The 15,879-nt window shown below is 55.2% G+C and overlaps 3 protein-coding genes across 5 annotated transcripts; 1 reads left to right on the forward strand and 2 right to left on the reverse strand.

Annotated features, from left to right (window-relative positions):
• Positions 1 to 41: 41 nt before the first annotated feature.
• RNF5 (ring finger protein 5) lies at positions 42 to 2,440 on the reverse strand. The gene is made up of 6 exons (XM_043450605.1): positions 2,187 to 2,440; positions 1,266 to 1,284; positions 1,059 to 1,171; positions 902 to 956; positions 707 to 824; positions 42 to 613 (listed from the first exon to the last, which is right to left on the reverse strand). The coding sequence occupies exons 1-6, from the start codon at positions 2,324 to 2,326 to the stop codon at positions 516 to 518; spliced, it is 543 nt and encodes a 180-aa protein (XP_043306540.1). The 5' UTR covers positions 2,327 to 2,440; the 3' UTR covers positions 42 to 515.
• Positions 2,441 to 3,040: 600 nt separating this feature from the next.
• On the forward strand, positions 3,041 to 12,257 carry AGPAT1 (1-acylglycerol-3-phosphate O-acyltransferase 1). Of its 2 annotated transcripts, none has more exons than XM_043450604.1 (7): positions 3,041 to 3,299; positions 9,041 to 9,249; positions 9,481 to 9,614; positions 9,910 to 10,085; positions 10,235 to 10,330; positions 10,460 to 10,532; positions 11,011 to 12,257. In XM_043450604.1, the coding sequence occupies exons 2-7, from the start codon at positions 9,050 to 9,052 to the stop codon at positions 11,193 to 11,195; spliced, it is 864 nt and encodes a 287-aa protein (XP_043306539.1). In that variant the 5' UTR covers positions 3,041 to 3,299; positions 9,041 to 9,049; the 3' UTR covers positions 11,196 to 12,257. The 2 variants fall into 2 exon arrangements, with proteins under 2 accessions (XP_043306539.1, XP_043306538.1); XM_043450603.1 differs by lacking the exon at positions 3,041 to 3,299 and adding an exon at positions 4,769 to 5,062.
• EGFL8 (EGF like domain multiple 8) lies at positions 12,189 to 15,004 on the reverse strand. Of its 2 annotated transcripts, none has more exons than XM_043450600.1 (9): positions 14,876 to 15,004; positions 14,239 to 14,365; positions 13,933 to 14,055; positions 13,709 to 13,821; positions 13,513 to 13,608; positions 13,261 to 13,431; positions 13,101 to 13,180; positions 12,865 to 13,018; positions 12,189 to 12,555 (listed from the first exon to the last, which is right to left on the reverse strand). In XM_043450600.1, exons 2-9 carry the CDS (start codon positions 14,337 to 14,339, stop codon positions 12,506 to 12,508), a joined length of 888 nt encoding a protein of 295 aa, XP_043306535.1. In that variant the 5' UTR covers positions 14,340 to 14,365; positions 14,876 to 15,004; the 3' UTR covers positions 12,189 to 12,505. The 2 variants fall into 2 exon arrangements, with proteins under 2 accessions (XP_043306535.1, XP_043306536.1); XM_043450601.1 differs by having other exon boundaries at positions 14,239 to 14,454; positions 14,876 to 14,934.
• Positions 15,005 to 15,879: the final 875 nt, after the last annotated feature.

Raw genomic sequence — 15,879 nt, forward strand, 5'->3', positions numbered from 1 at the left:
CGTGAAAGGAAGGAGGGACGGACACAGGTAGGCAGAGCGAATACATCTCACCATGTTTACTGAATTTATCATAAAGGAGGTAGTGAGGGGAGGGAAGCACTTGAGAGTCAGGACCCACATTAGACACTGGGGAGAGAAAAATTAAATTAAATCAATGGGAACATGGGGGAAGAGTCAGAGGGAGCCTTGCCCACCTTTCAACATCAAATCAAGAAATATGGGGGAAAGCAAAGGATCGGGAGAGAGGAGAGACAGACACTGTCTTTAGTCCATCCTCCTCTCCCAGAGCTGGGAGTTAGGATGCTACTGAGGGAGCAGTTCAGAGCACAGGTTCTCCCATCCTATGCAAAGATGTTACTCCTCCACACATCCTCGTGGAAAGTGGCCAGGGTTGGCCTTAGCCAACAGAAATGAAGGGCTTGGGGGGGGGGGGTGTCCAGGAGTAAGGAAGGGTCAGGAGGGACCCCCAATACTGATTCTCCTCTGGCTGGTGGTAGGCAGGAAGGAGACACGGCTCAAATACTGAGCAGCCAGAAAAAGAAGAAGATGGCGAGAAACAGGAAGAGGGAGTCCTGCCAGCTGGAGGCCGGGTGACCCTGTCCCAGATCCACACCTGTGGGAGAGAAGAGAGCTGTGAAAGAAGCATCCATTCATAGGCCAGGGGATTCAGAGGACTTGCTGGTAGCAGTTGAGGGCAGACTCTTACCTGTACCCCGACGGAACGGTTCATGGGTATTGAAGACCGTGGTGAAAAAGCCAAAGGGAAAAGCACCGACACCAAATGAGAAGTGAAAGCCCCCAGTATCGCCAAATGGCTGGAATCCCTAGGGAGGCGGAGAAGGTCAGTGGGGAACTGGGCAAGTCTTTGGCAAGGAAGGAACACAAATCAGACAAGACTCACCCCTCTGCTCTCTGGAGCGGGTCGCTGGCCCTGGGGGCGGGGTGGGGTTTTCAATCTGAGGAAGAGGAGAGGGACTGTCAATATTCCCTCCTCTTCTACATCCCACTCCCTGGAAAGAAGTTTCCACTTTCCTTCAGTACCACCTCCCCTCTCTTACCTGGGATCCTGGGGCTTCTGGCTCCCTCGCCCATAGAGGGGGACAACATTTTCTCTGCTGATCCCAGCTTTGCACACTGGGCACTCTTGCCTCTCTGGCCGTGTCTCCAGCCACTGGGGGAAAAAAATGTGGTTTCCAGTACACAGAAGGGTTCTTCCAGCTCCTCAGACCTCCCCATCTCCCTCTTCATCTCCTCTGAGTACGCACCTGATGAAGACAGGGCCAACTGCAAGGGGGAAAAGAAAGGTCAAACCAGTTGAAACCAAACACAAAAGCGATACCTACCCAACCTCAAGAGTCCCACCTTGCTGTTACCAGGTATTACCTGCTGTTTCTTTTCATATTTTCCACAACTCCTACCATGCCAGCCAATCTGGCCATCCTGCTTCTCTAACCTTCCAAAGCTACATCCATTCTCATCAGGCTCAACCCTCACCTCTCTCCTCTCCCCCCACCGCCACCCCCCCACCCCATACATATACAAATCCTCACCCCTCTCTTCTCTGCTTTTCAATTTAATTTCCAGTTTTCTTCAACCACCCCTTTCCAGGCTCCTTTCAGCCCCTGTCTCATCCTTGCCCCCATCACTCCCCAACCAAACCCCCTTTACCAGCACCTTCTCCCACTACTCCTTTTCCTATCTCCTATGCTCAATAAAGACCTTACTTCCACAATTCCTTAATCTTTGGAGGCTGCTCCTCCACAGTGGTCTTGTCCCCAGGTTTCTCATACCACCCCTTGATACAGCTCATCTCAATGTGATCCCACGTTCTCTAGATCTCTCCTAACCTTGCAGTCTAATCAGTTCCCAACTGTACAGCGAAGACCCCTCAATTTCCAGAGGTAAGGTGGCTCGGGTCTCACCTGCACGCATGTGCGGTGCCCACCTCCTGCGCCCCAATTCTTCTTAACACACTAGTTGGCGCCTAGTTCCTATGACTTTCCACGGGTCTCCTCTATACAGACGTGACCCTCTAACCCACACATACCCAAAAAGCCGCAAGAAGCCCCCTCAGGCCTCACCTACGAAAATGTGCCCTCCGACTACCCGTATGACTGTGGCACCCCCACCCCAACCTCCCCAGTATAGATGTGAGCCCCACTTTTTTTCGCCCCTCAGATTCTCACCAGTACAGGTGGCCACACACACTGACCACAGCTTCCCGAGCAGTCTCCAAACATATATTACATTCGAAGGTCGCGCCCGCCCCGCCCCGCTCGCGGTTTGGCCCTTCGGGGCCCCCGTCCTCCTCCTCCGCTGCTGCCATGGCCGGTACTCTTTCGCCCCCCGCGTACCCCTTAGTCCCCTGAAACACACATACAAACGCCCAGTGAAACGAGAAACCTCCTCCGGCCCACGGTCTTTGGGCAGGCTTCAAGGTTTTCTAATCACTATTGGCCTGAATGCCTGCCAATCATACAGAATCGGAAGGAATGATTGGTCCAAAAGGCGGGGGCGGAAAGAGGATTACGCGGCTCCGCCCTTGCACAATGACTATTGGCCGACACAGTCACAGTTAGTCTGCAATGCCACGGGATTGGTAACAACTCCATACGTCCTGTCGAGCAGCCTGGGCGGGCTTTATTCGTCTGAGTAACTGCCAGTCATAACCAAAGGCCAGAAGCAATTGGCTCAAGACTGCTTAGACCTCTCCCACTACAAGCCCCAGTCTTTCTTTTACTTCCTCTTTCAGAGAACGTCCGGATTCCTATTGGACTTTGGAGCGTTTGGCTCCGAAGCAACTGATTGGCTAGAACTCGACGGAAAATGGTAGCTAGGTAAACTGCGCGTGCGCATCAGGCGGAGGGACGAGGTGGGCCAACCCTATGAGGATTGAGCCTTCTCTGGTCCCACCCCTTCACCTCTATACTGTCGCCATGGTGACTGCTCTACAATTGGCGGAGTTTGGGGTTCAAAGGCCTCGGCTCGGCCTCATCCGGGTCCTCCGACTGCGGTCTCTCTCGACTGATTGGACCTCTTTTTTCGCCCCTGATTGGCCGAGGTCGGGAAAGACGGCGAAGAGCTCGCAAAAGAGGACAAATACTAGGGTCGCAGGGTTCAAAATGGCTCCGGCCTCCTTCGGTGACGTAGAGAGCAGAACTTGGGTCCGCCCCTCCCTCTTAGTGAAGAAGGGAGCAGGACTAGGATTAGCCCGACGTTTGGATGGTGCGAACATCGATCTGCAGCGCTGGTGTTAACCCATCTCCCTCGGCTGGACGACTCAGCCCGCCCCTCTTTAGGTGATTTACAGAGCAGAACTGAACTAAGGCCCATCCCCTTTTTAACGTGGCACATAGTAGAACGAGTTGACCTCGACTCCGTTTTACATCTTAAAAGCAGAAAAGGCCTAGCCCCCTCCCTTTGTGGGTGGGTGCAAAAGAGGCAAGGCCCGCCCCCTTTTAGGCGGCCCGCCCCTTTTCTCCTGTGCCCAGCAGAACTGGGGTCTTCCTCCTGGGCTGGACCCTTGGGACTTAGGCAGGCTGCTTCAGAGCTTGGGCCTTTCGCACAAGTTTGGGCCTCTTCTACAGTCAGTGGCCCTCACTGTAGCCCAAGGAGCAGAACTAGGTAACAGTCCTGCCATTACCAGTGTTCTTTACATCCTGTTCAGGGGCATGGAAACTTTCAGGGCAAAGGTAACTTGGGGCCGGAGACCAGACGCAAGTTGAGGATTCTTCGACAACATCCTGATAAAAGGCCCCACGTGACTCAAGTGAGGAAAGATGAGAAATTAGGAGTCGCCTATGGCAGAGGAGGTTAAGGTTCAGGCGACGTGTAGAGGTTTAGGGAAAAGGTCATTGAGAGGGAGAAGAGGAGACCAATAGGAGTGGAGAGTGATGGGATGATTCTGACAAGGGGATGATGGGAGTATGGTGGAGAGAGAGCTAGGTACATGACTACAAAATTAAGGAGGCATGCTCATCCCAGAGGAATCAGCATTCTTCCTCACTGTTTCAAAAAATTAAGCCTAATTTCCATTGGAAGAAAAGCATACATCTTTTCTATGTTGCAGAGATGGGTAGTCTCAGCGTGGGTGAGTAAGGAGACTGATACGAAGGAAGAAAGTAGAAAAAGTACTGAGGTTAAGGTACAGCCTAGAAGGACAAGGGCCTGAGAGTGTTCCTTCTCCCCAAAGACCAGGATGGGGGGCGGGCAGTGGAGGAGGGAGCTGGACTGCTAGGAGATAGTGGCAGGGACAAAGGGCAGAGATCAGATGAGGGTTGGAAGGTGAGGTGGGGTGCCATCTCGTCTCCATCGAGCCCTGGAGAGAAAAAGAAGAGAGGTGAAGAATCCAGGGCTTGGCATATAGTAGGTGCTTGATAAATACTTGAACTTGAATAGGGAACAGGAGTGGGGAGCTGGAGAAGGGTTGGAGTTGGAGGCAATAAGCAGCAGGTGTGGGAGTTGAGGAGAAAAAAAAGAAGCCAATTGACAATATGAGGAGAACTGATGGAGAATGAGAAGGAATACAGCAGCAAGGGACACACAACCCATGTGTGCCGAAAGGAAGTTGGAAGAAAAAACATGCAGCTGGTGCCAGAGAAGGCCAGAGAGACTTAAGCAGAGCCCCGCTGAGCCCTCGTGGGGCGGAGCTAGCCAGAAACTGAAAGATGTGGGGAGGAGATAACAGGGTCCCCGGGAGGCGATTGGCAAAACTGGGCGCCCATCACCGCCCCCTACTTCCTGGCCAGCCCCGGAAATCAGCGGGCGTGGGGAGGGGTGGCGGGGGATAGCGGCAGCAGCAGCAGCCCCAGCCCTCAGAGAGACAGCAGGAAGGGAGGGAGGGAGGGAGCTAAGGGGACAACCCCCCACCATTCCTACCGCTATGGGCCCAGCCTCCCACTCTCACCTCCCCTCCTTCGGCCGGGGCTAGGACACCCCCAAATCCTGTCGCCCTCTTGGCGCCGACACCCCGACTGAGGCAGAGACACAGCCACCCGCCACCACCGCTGCGGCAGCCTGGCTGGGGAGGGGGCCAGCCCCCCAGGCCCCCCACCCCACTGAGGTGGGGGCAGGAAAGGGATGGGAGGAGGAGGGAGGAGGGTGCTAAAAGGGACGTGGAGGAGGGGATGGGGGAGAGATTGGGTCTGGGAGGGCGGGCTTGGGGAGAGGGTTGATGGGAAAAGGATAAGGGCCGATGGGGAGAGGGTTGCTGGGGAAAGGAGAGGGGGCCTGAGAGGGAGGAAGGATGGAAGAGACACAAGAGGGAGGAGAGAGGGACACCCTGTGAATTTGAGATGGGGGTGTGGACAGGGAATCTTGGAGAGGAAATTCCCATCACCTTCCCAGTTCCTTTTTGTGCCCTTTGGCCCCACATAACTCTTAGGGGGTTGTGGCAGTCAGAAGGCAGTTTACTGTCCTCCTTTCCCCAGCAGAATTGGCTTCCTAGGAATGCCCTCAGACACCTCTGTTTCTGTGTAGGCACAGGACCTCTTGTTTCTCAGTGGCCTTCGGTACTGTGTTCGACCCTTACTGACATACAGATGCACCGTAGGGGGCCATGTTTTCTACACTGAGTGGGTGTGCCTTTGACATGTTTAATGGCTTCTATGCCGGTAGTGTGCCCAGTGCTGTCCACAGGCTGTGGAAAACGATGTGTTATTTTCCATCAGAATTGCCTGTTCTCGTATCTTATGTCCATGTCTCATAGGCAGTCTTGACATGTTCACATCTGCGTGTTCTCATCTGTTGCCTGTATTGTCTGGTTTCATGTTTCTTGCTCATGTTATGTATTTGCACGTTTACTTTCGCATGTAGAAATCATACCTTACTTTGTTCAGGCCCACAGGTGCTGTGTTTAGTCCCACTATATGCAGGTGTCTTCGTGTGTGGGATCTCATGGCTTAACTGACTAGCGCACACTCGGTTGTGATCAGATTGGCCTGTTGACTGCCTGTGTTTTCTTAGTCCGGGTTCACACCACCCACACGCATGCCCCTTCGCGTGATGTGCTGATGTGACGTGTCCACAACTCGTGTGCTCCTGGTTAGACATGTATTTCATAATTTGGGGGCTAGTATAGTTTGTGAGCCATATGCTCATTAACTCCCTTGGCACTCCATTGTGCTTATGAATCCTCGGACATTTCCTGTTCTGCAGAGGAAAGGAACATCACATGTTAGAGAAGAAGATAACTGGGCCTCCATGCTGCTGAAGAGCCACCCGCATATACCTTCCCTTGCTGACCCCCCTGGCCTGTGTCTCTTCATACACGTTATCTCTGGTGCCTATGCACAGTCTGTCCATGAAGCTCAGTGCATAGCACAGGGTTAGCCCTGCCAAGCACATTAGCTGTTCCCTGCTCTTTGCACTGTTGGCACTCATTTGATGACACCGGCATGTTTCCCCTGTGGCGTGTTAATCCCCATTCTGTATGTTTCTCTTGTGCGAGACGGTGTGTTCCATCTTGTCGCGATTGTTGTTCTGCCGTCACTGTGACCCTGTCTTGTGTGTGTGCATCCAGAGTAGGTTACTGTTAGGCCTGTGTGTTCATTGCCTTCTTGGTGCCTTTTATTTTCCTAGTTAATAGTCCTCAAGAGGGTAGCTATCTGATTCATGTTCAGAAGTGTTGTCCCGTTAATTACAGCTAGGTGGGTATGTACACATCCTTATAATCTGTCCAGCAAATGTTTATTGAGCATCTTCTCTGCTTCATTCTGTCCTGGGCGTTGGGAATAAGACAGTTCCTTCCATCAGGCTGCCTGCAGGCTAGGGAGGGAAACACAGTTGACCTCAATCAGCTACATGCTGTTTAGTGTTGAGGTTAATGGTTCTCAGACTTCCATGCACATCGGATTCACCTAGATGGCTTGTTAAAACACTGGTTGATGGGCCCAATGCCCAAAAGTCCTGTTTCAGAAGATCTGGGGTGAGGGCCAAGGATTTGTATTTCTACACTTTGAGGACCAGTGATCAAGATAAAGTATAATGAAAACACGAACCTGGAGGAGTTCAGGAAGAACTCCAAAAAGTAACACCAAACTGGATGAGGCAAGTGAAGAGGTGGAGGAGCATCCCTGCCAAAGGGAACAGCCTGTCATGATCTAGAAGCATGAAAGATCATGGTGTGTCTGAGGAACTGCAGTTAATCGGTGTGCTGGAGCGAAAAAGACTCTTGTAGGGATGTGGCCAAGGATGTAAGCAGAAGTCAGGCTGTCCAGAAGGGCCTTTGGGCAAGAGATATGCTCAGATTGGTGTCGTGGAAACATCCTCTGGTTGCTGTGTGGAAGATGGATCGAAGGGGATGAGTTGGGAGCCTGTGGCACATAGTCCAGGGGAGAAATGCTGGTTCCAGCTTGTGGGGAAAGTAGGATGAAGCCACACTGAGAGCCTGCTGTCCTAGAGCTGGCACAGTCCTGCTTCCCCTATCACCTGTTACCTTCACCCTTGGCAGTGGACTTACCTTGGAGCACAGTCCTTCTGTCGTGGAAGGGAGTGCCTCTGGCCTTGATATGAGTGATAGATATTTACCTGAACACCGTTTTTGTGAATTGTGACCCTGCCCCCAACAGTGGGTCAGGGTGGAGGAAGGAGGAAGAGCCTAGAGAACAGATTCTGCATGCTTGCGCTTCTTCCTCCTGAGCTCCTTCCTCTCTCAGGCAGGTGGTATGATGACCCTTTTACTCTTTCGCTCTCCTCCTCTCACTTGGTGAGGCCTCGCACACTGCCTGCCAGACCACTGTGCCTCTAGTGTTGCTGGAAGGTGGGGGGGGAGGCGATTTGTTTGCCTGTCTGTAGAGGCAGGGTTAATGGACATAGGTATGTCCATGGGTTGATCTGGGAACGGGGAGCCTGCCTGGGTGGAGAGGGGTTTTACTGGGTATGCATTTTGCCATGCTTTTATCTGTCATGATTATAAATTTGCATGTGTGCATGAACAGGTCGGTCTTTGTATGACTGTGTGTGTCTGGGTTTGCATTAGTGACAGCCTTTATTCTTGCCAGTCAGCCCTTGAGAATGTCTGCGTTTTGTCACCTTCATGGTATCTACTGTGTGCTATGTGTACACTTGTGTACAGATATTTATACAGACAACAGCATAACCAAGTGGCTAGGAGCACAAGCTGCTTAGGTTTAAGCTAGGAAGTACCGGTTGGGGTCCTATCACCTCAAGTAAGTTTTTTAACCTCTCTGGGTCTATTTCCTTTCAAATGTAAATTGTGTGTTTTCATATTTAAGGACTTAACAGAGTATATGGGCTTGAACCCACCTGCCAGTTCAGGAGACATAAGAGACTTAGATTTGATTCTTGTGTTGGGAAGATCCCCTGGAGGAGAGGGCATGGCAACCCACTCCAGTATTCTTGCTTGGAGAATCCCATGGACAGAGGAGCCTGGCAGGCCGTAGTCCATAGGGTCACAAAGAGTCGGAAACAACTGAAGTAGCTTAGCAGCAATGGCAATGTAGTATGTAGACCAGCCCTGTCCAACAGAACTATAATGTAAGCCACGTGTGTAATTTTTAATTCTCTCTTAGCTACATAAAAAAGGTAAAAGCAGGATGAAATTAGTATACTGAACCCAGTATGTCCAAAAGGTTATAATTTCAGAATGTAATCAATATAAAAGGTTACTAATGGGATATTTCGCATTGTGTTTTTATTCAACATCTTTAAAATCTAACATGTATTTGATACCTCTCAGCACCTCTCAGTGTAACAGGGCACATTTCAAGTGCTAAGTAGCCATATGTGGCTGGTGGCTACTATATTGAACAGCAGAGAGATAGACCATTATAAGAGTCTTACCAGCTGCAAGCGTTAGCTATTATTAATGTCCCTGTATTGTCGTGTGTCTGTGAGCTGTGGATGTCCATGTCATGTGTCTCTTGTGTGAATATATCTGGCGCCTTCAGGGACGGGTGGGAGAGTGGCCCTGAGCTCCCATCCCCACAGCCCCCCGAGCCCTCCCCCGGCGCACCTTGCCGCCGCCCCGCCCCCCAGCTCCAGGAACCAGGCCCACTGCCCTTCGCCCCGCCCCCTGCAGGTGACCAGAATGGAGCTGTGGCCAGGGGCGGGGACTCTGCTGCTGCTGCTTTTCCTGCTGCTGCTCCTCCTGCTGCCCACTCTGTGGTTCTGCAGCCCCAGTGCCAAGTACTTCTTCAAGATGGCCTTCTACAACGGCTGGATCCTCTTCCTGGCTGTGCTCGCCATCCCCGTGTGTGCCGTGCGAGGACGCAACGTCGAGAACATGAAGTGAGGGCCCAGGGGCTTGGGGTGATGGAGGGAACCTCAGGGTCAGAAGCGCGCAGTGGGTGGGGAGGGCATTGAGTGTGCAGGAGCCACTGAGCCAGCCCAGGGACGAGGAAGGGGAGAAGACTGCCAAGGTGCCCAGGAAGATGGTAGGGTAGCGGGGAGCTGAGCCCTGCTGGTGGATGTATGTCAGCGGGTCCCGCTGGAACCCCTTGCCGTATGGGACCCCCGCAGGATCTTGCGCCTGATGCTACTCCACATCAAATACCTGTACGGGATCCGAGTGGAGGTACGAGGGGCCCACCACTTCCCTCCTTCACAGCCCTACGTCGTCGTCTCCAACCACCAGAGCTCCCTCGACCTGCTTGGTGAGCAGCCTCTCCTAGCCACACTGGGAACCTTCCCTGGGATCACCTCCCCAGGGGTCCTCCACCCTCCCTCCTCTGGGACATTGGCCCCTTGCTCCCTCCACAGGGCTCATTCCCGGGGCTAGAGCTGCCCTCAGAAGCAGGGTGATACACCTTCAGTCACCCTTTCTTTCTGGGGCTCCCCCTGCCGTCCCCCCGTCTACCCCTTCCTTTATCTCTGGTCCCTGGTGGTGTGGCTGAGGTAGGCCCACTTCCTGTGATGCTGATCCTCACCCTGCCCCCACCCCTGCCCCAGGGATGATGGAGGTGCTGCCAGGCCGCTGTGTGCCCATTGCCAAGCGGGAGCTGCTGTGGGCCGGCTCTGCTGGGCTGGCCTGCTGGCTGGCGGGAGTCATCTTCATTGACCGGAAGCGCACTGGGGATGCCATCAGTGTCATGTCTGAGGTCGCCCAGACCCTGCTTACACAGGACGTGAGTCACCCTGGGGAAATGGGGCTTAGAGGGTAGAACAGTTGTAAACTGATGTGCAAGGTCCACAGGCCTCAGAAATCCAACGACAGCATCATAATCATTTTCTGACCTCTCCATGTGTGTCTTCCTTGACCCCATTTTTCCCCCAGGTACGGGTCTGGGTTTTTCCCGAGGGCACAAGAAATCACAACGGCTCCATGCTGCCCTTCAAACGTGGCGCCTTCCACCTCGCAGTGCAGGCCCAGGTGATTCCTACTTCCCCTTCTCCGGACCCGCAGTCCCCCACATCCCTTCCTGTCCTGGCAGAGGCTCGTCATGGGGGCCTCAGAAGGGAGCTCTGGGCTGACCGCTTCTCCCCCACCCCCCACCTTCAGGTTCCCATCGTGCCCATCGTCATGTCCTCCTACCAAGACTTCTACTGCAAGAAGGAGCGTCGCTTCACTTCGGGTGAGGGCTCTGCGCAGATCTGGGGTTGGGGGTGACAGGAAGGGCCATGAGAGAGGCTAGAGGGACATCCCCACGAGGCAGGAACTTCAGTCAGTGTCAGAACGGTGAGATGTCCACCCGATCATGTAATGTGACCCCACATCAGCCAATACGTATTTATGAAGCAGCACTGTGCCCTGCTAGGTGGTAACACTCCGTCCGTCCAGTAAGGGCCATTACTAACTAGCAGGGAAGCCTGTGTGTGCAAAGTTAGAGCATCTGGCGGTAAACAGTAGACAGTGAGGGCTGGAAGGGCACTGAGGTGTCTGAACTGGGGTTGGGGGAAGGCCTCAGAGAGCACCTGGCAGTTGCCCACGGCAGAGGGAAGGGAACTGAAAGGTGGAGGACGGGAGTAAGCAGCAGGAGAGCTCAGAAAGCAGGCTCCAGCGGTGGGCAGAGTCCCAGCAGACGGCCCTGATGGTGCTCACCCCCCTCCCAGGGCGATGTCAGGTCCGGGTGCTGCCCCCAGTGCCCACAGAAGGGCTGACACCAGATGACGTCCCAGCTCTGGCCGACAGAGTCCGGCACTCCATGCTCACTGTTTTCCGGGAAATCTCCACTGATGGCAGGGGTGGTGGTGACTATCTGAAGAAGCCCGGAGGGGTGGGCGAGGCCCGGCTCTGAGCTCCCTTCCCATCTTCCCTCCCCACCCCCCCTGTCAACCCCCACCTTCTCCACACCTCCCAGCCCACCAGCCTGAAGCCGGGCCAAGCTCCTCATTTCCCCTCTCCCCACTTGTTCTCCTCTTTGGAATCTTCAATTTCTGAAGTGAATGTGGTCACAGCACCGCTCCCTGCCCCCGTCCCAGCCCCCCTCCCCACAGACTCCATTGCCTCGGTGCAGTCTCCACTCTGACCCCTGCCTCCTGTGCCATCTTGTCTGTGGGACAGTTGCCTCTCCCTCATCCTCAGTGGTTCAGCCTACACAAGGGTAGGAACACTCCATTCTGTCCCCAGTGGACCCTCTTCCTCTGTGGTCTTCTCTCCCACTCCACCTCACGTTGGCCAGTGGACTCATCCGTTCTGTGGAACAATTCCTCACTCCCACGTCCACGGACACAGTGGACTCATCCGTTGGTGAGGACATTCCTCACGCTGTGGCTGGAAGCTGATGCGTGGAATACTTCTCCCAGGCTCACCCTGGGAACATTCCTCAGCACCTTCTCCCTTCTTTCCGTGGAGCCTCCTGTCAGTGGAGGCTGGACTCTTCTCACCCAGAGGTCTCATCCCTGCCCTTGCCCAGGTGCCCGGGCTTGAGCACACTCTTGGATGCCACATTTCCACTTCCACCCATCCCCTGGGTACAGTTGTTCAGTGGTCCTGGCCCTCCAGCGCCCTGCAGCCCTCCTGTGCCATCCTAGCCGGGCACGAGGGGAAGCAGCAGCTAACGGGTGCTGCACTCACTTCCCCCCCAGGAGCTGGGGAAAGGACCTGAACCCTGGCTGGAGGGGATGGGGAGGGCTTTTAATTTATTTCTCTTTTCTTTTGAGGCTTCCCTTCTCTGAGCCAGTTTTCATTTCCTCCCTATGGCAGTAGCCACTCCCTGCCTCCCACCCCAGACCTGTGCCCCAAAAACCGGGGAGGTAGGCTGGGAGCAAAAGGAGAGGGTGGGACCCAGTTTTGCGTGGTTGATTTTTATTAATTATCTGGATAACAGCAAGAAACCAAGAATAAAGATTGAGCGAGATCTGGGCACGTTCTGGCTGTTTTTGTTAAGGAGTTAAGAAAGCAGTTCTCACCCAGGCATCGGCCCTAGCCGGGGGATTCAGGGGCGGCAACCACCTTCCTCCATTCTTTAGCTTCGCACGGTTTCCATTGTCCATGGTTCCTCAGTGGCAAATAGCCTTATCTGCAGCTCCCTAGCCAGCCAATCCCAGAGGATTAGTGAGTCCAGTTTCTGTATAAATTAGAGGGCAGGGGCTCTGCAGAGGCTCCTTATCTTCGCCCTTTGAGGCCTGGGCCCAGGCTGTTGTCCTCACAGGAGCCTGGTTAATGACAAGGAGACAGGCAGACACATCGACTGTGTACCTCTGGGATGCCTAGAGCCGGCCCTGGACGCTGAACAGATTGACAACCTCTCTCAACAATAAGTGGAACCACCACTGAGCTGGAGAACAGGGTACCAGAAGGAGGGGGTGGTGAAGTGCAGAAATCTGGGAAGGTATGGAGTGAGTGGGTGCAGAGGAAGGGATTTTGGATAAGAGAAAACTTGTGTTGGGAAAAGGTGTCTTGAGGAGCTGGGGGGCAGTTGTGGGGAGATGGGGGTCCCCACCGAGAAGCCCATGGGGACTCACAGGTGCCCAGTCTCTCCTCCAGCAGCAGCACCTGGTCACTGAGAGACTCGATCCTATCGCCCCGGCCCCACAGCTCCGCCACCTGTTCGGGCTGCAGCTCTTCCGGGGGCACGGGCAGCACTGCTCGTACCCAGGCCCCAGCCTGACCGGCCCACTAGAAAGGAAGAGATATCTCAGCGGGGCAGGGAGGGGGCCTGTCAGCTCTGCAAGTGTGGCCTCCCGGCATCTCCACTCACCTGCTCCAGCCTCTCCAGGCGCCCTCGCAGCTCTCGAATCTCCCGCTTCAGGGCACGCTCATCAGGTCCAGCCTCACGAACTGGGACCAAGGAGAGCGAGGGACCCAAGTCACTGCTGCCCCGGCCCTGCCTCTACTCGCCCCTGCTCCCACCCACTCACCGGCCACGTTGAGGATGCTGGCACTGGTCGCGGGCTCTGGGGCCCCCTCCGCGCAAGTGCGCCCATCGGGGCCCAGCGCCAGGCCGGGCGGGCAGCCACAGGTAAAACTGCCCGCCGTATTGAGGCAGCGATGCGAGCAGAGAGTGACGCCGGTCCTGCATTCATCCACGTCTAATTACCGGAAAGAGGAGGGGGCTGACGGGGGCGGGGCGGGGATGGGCGCCACCCCCGAGGGAGGGCGAGCCGACTCACCCACGTGACAGTGCTTCCCACCCCAGCCCGGGGCGCACTCGCACTGGTCTGGCCGAACGCAGACGCCTCCGTTCTGGCAGGGCTTGGCGCAGATGGCTGAAGGTGCAGGAAGTGGGGTTCAGAACCCAGCAGAAGGCCTGGCTCTCCGCCCAGCGGGGCGCACCTCCCCCCAAGGCCCGGGAAGCCCTAGCCTCACCTTCATCACAGGTGAGTGCCCCGGGATGCCGCTTCTTCCAGCCCTGGCAGCACACGGCGTGGGTCTGCCGCACCTCCCTCTGCACCTCCCTCCAGGCCACGCGGTACGTGGTCCTGGAACACATCGCCGGGCTCTGGGCATTGGCCTATGTATGGGTCCTGGTCCTAGCTTTGGGGGTTTCCTCTTGAGAGACCCCGGGGTCCCGGCGGGGGACCCATCCTCACCTGTAGGTGCTGCAGACACGCCTTCCAGAGCACAGGGTCAGATAGGGCTTATATACAGGTTGGCTGTAGGACTCATTGTAACGGAGTGGGACCACCAGGGTCTGCTTGGAGCAGACCCCCTGACTGCACCCATGTGGGAGAAAGTGAGACACTGAGTGGGCCAGGCCCTGGGGAGCCAGAGCCCCACTTCCCTTCAGGCTCCACTGAGGCCCCACCCTCCCTAAACATGACAGCCTCATCCCCCTCCTCAACTTGGTTTTGCCCCCTGTGAAGCCCCACCCCTGGCCCTGCCCCTTCTGTTGTCACCTCTCTTTGAGGGCTCCACCCTTGGCCCCCTCGCCTGTCATCAGTAGCAGGAGGAACCAGAGTCCGCCTAAGACAGTGTACTGCTCAGCCCTGGACCCCATGGTTCTCCTTGACTTCAGACTGCCAGCTGCAGGCAAGAAGAGGTTAATAGAGGCCCTTCCCCTCTCCTAGTAACTTCTCCAGCTCCAGCGCTCACAAGAACAGTCTGCTGGTACCCTGTAAGCCAGGCAGGACATTCATTTGCACACTTGCACTAGCCACCAGGATTGTCGCACCTGCACATATATTTAACACCCACCATCTTTTAGCACATCATGGTCCATGCAGCACCATACACGCTCACAGCCTGACACACTCCCTCCATCTCCCCTCAGGCCCCTCCTGTCTCTGATGTGCCCTCTTCCATCCTAATCTTCTTTCAAAATCTCAGATATTCACCATTACACCCCTTTACACCTTGTACACAACCCACGCACCTGGAGACCCCACCTTAAACACACTCCTACTACCCTCACACCCCCCCACCACCACAGACACCCTGGACCCACTCTCCTTACTCAAACAACACCTCCAACTCACACTCACTCTAAGACTCTTAGTGACCCCCACTCTTTCCCCATTGACATTCTCTCCCCACCTGTCTTTGCCTTTCTCCGGGAGACTTCAGGCCAACCAGCCTCAGCAGCAGCCGCTCAGACTAGTGGGCGGGCTGCAAAGGGGAGGAGGGGCTGGGCCAGACAGAGCCCTCCCATCCCTGCCCCCTCCCATAAGCCTCCTCCCATAGCTGGAGCTTGGTCAATTCAGTGGGGTCCAAATCCCCATTGACCTTCACCCCCACCCCCTGCAGCCAAGTAAAGAGCCCCCTAGAAGTTTCTTCTCAACCCTGAGGCCCCTTATTTGGAACTCCCCCAAGTCAACAGAGGCTACTGGCTTTGAAACACCTGGCTTTTGCCCTCCGCCCTTCAACCCAACACAGATGGGAAGAACTGAGGGGCAGGGAGAGGCAGAACTGGCAGAGAAGAAAGTAGGGTTAGGTCATGGGAGAAAAGGCAAGATCAGCTGAGGAAAGAAAGAAGGGCAAGATACCACAAAGGTGGGGGAGGTTGGGGAGGCTGCCCAGGGCACTGAGGGAAAAAATTGCCCCCATTTCTTGATGACATTTATTAGCGTCTGGGGGGTGGAGAAGGGGCAGAATTGAGTCAGCCACCGCCCCCCATGCCAGAGCAGACAGGGCCTTATTGTCTCTACTGAGATTCCTTCTTTCAAGGAAGAGGAGGCTCATTGTCCAGCCCCTCACCCAGCTCTGGCCTACAAAGGTCGAAAAGGGGCACAACAAATGCCCACCCTGACCCTGAGTCCCCTCGTCTAGCCTGGGGGTGGCTGGTGCATTCCACCCATGAGGCTGGGGCCCAAACCATTAGGGCCCTGGGCTCAGCCCCGCAATCGCAAGCTGGAACAGGAAGAGAATTGTCTTCAGCAGGAAAGAACCCGCAGAGAATCAGGAACCCGCACAGAATGGGCATTGAGAGAGCGGAAACACCAAGGGGGTCCCACCCCAGACCAGGCATCCGGGCACCCAGGCCCCAGGCTCTCCATCCCCACCCTCCTGGGGGAGCCAGGCCCCCCTCACCTGGAAATGAG

Source organism: Cervus canadensis, chromosome 28 (assembly GCF_019320065.1).
Source record: "Cervus canadensis isolate Bull #8, Minnesota chromosome 28, ASM1932006v1, whole genome shotgun sequence".
Taxonomy (NCBI): domain Eukaryota; kingdom Metazoa; phylum Chordata; class Mammalia; order Artiodactyla; family Cervidae; genus Cervus; species Cervus canadensis.

Coding starts and splice junctions, on each gene's coding strand:
- RNF5 (XM_043450605.1), bottom strand. CDS start 2,326: ATGGCAGCAGCGGAGGAGGAGGACGGGGGCCCCGAAGGGCCAAACCGC. Junction 957..1,058: donor CAGAAGCCCCAGGATCCCAG/GTAAGAGAGGGG, acceptor CCTCTTCCTCAG/ATTGAAAACCCCACCCCGCC. Junction 825..901: donor CCGCTCCAGAGAGCAGAGGG/GTGAGTCTTGTC, acceptor CCGCCTCCCTAG/GGATTCCAGCCATTTGGCGA.
- AGPAT1 (XM_043450604.1), top strand. CDS start 9,050: ATGGAGCTGTGGCCAGGGGCGGGGACTCTGCTGCTGCTGCTTTTCCTG. Junction 10,331..10,459: donor ACCTCGCAGTGCAGGCCCAG/GTGATTCCTACT, acceptor CCCCACCTTCAG/GTTCCCATCGTGCCCATCGT. Junction 10,533..11,010: donor GGAGCGTCGCTTCACTTCGG/GTGAGGGCTCTG, acceptor CCCCCCTCCCAG/GGCGATGTCAGGTCCGGGTG.
- EGFL8 (XM_043450600.1), bottom strand. CDS start 14,339: ATGGGGTCCAGGGCTGAGCAGTACACTGTCTTAGGCGGACTCTGGTTC. Junction 13,609..13,708: donor GGCACTCACCTGTGATGAAG/GTGAGGCTAGGG, acceptor CTGCACCTTCAG/CCATCTGCGCCAAGCCCTGC. Junction 12,556..12,864: donor GGAGGAGAGACTGGGCACCT/GTGAGTCCCCAT, acceptor GTCATTAACCAG/GCTCCTGTGAGGACAACAGC.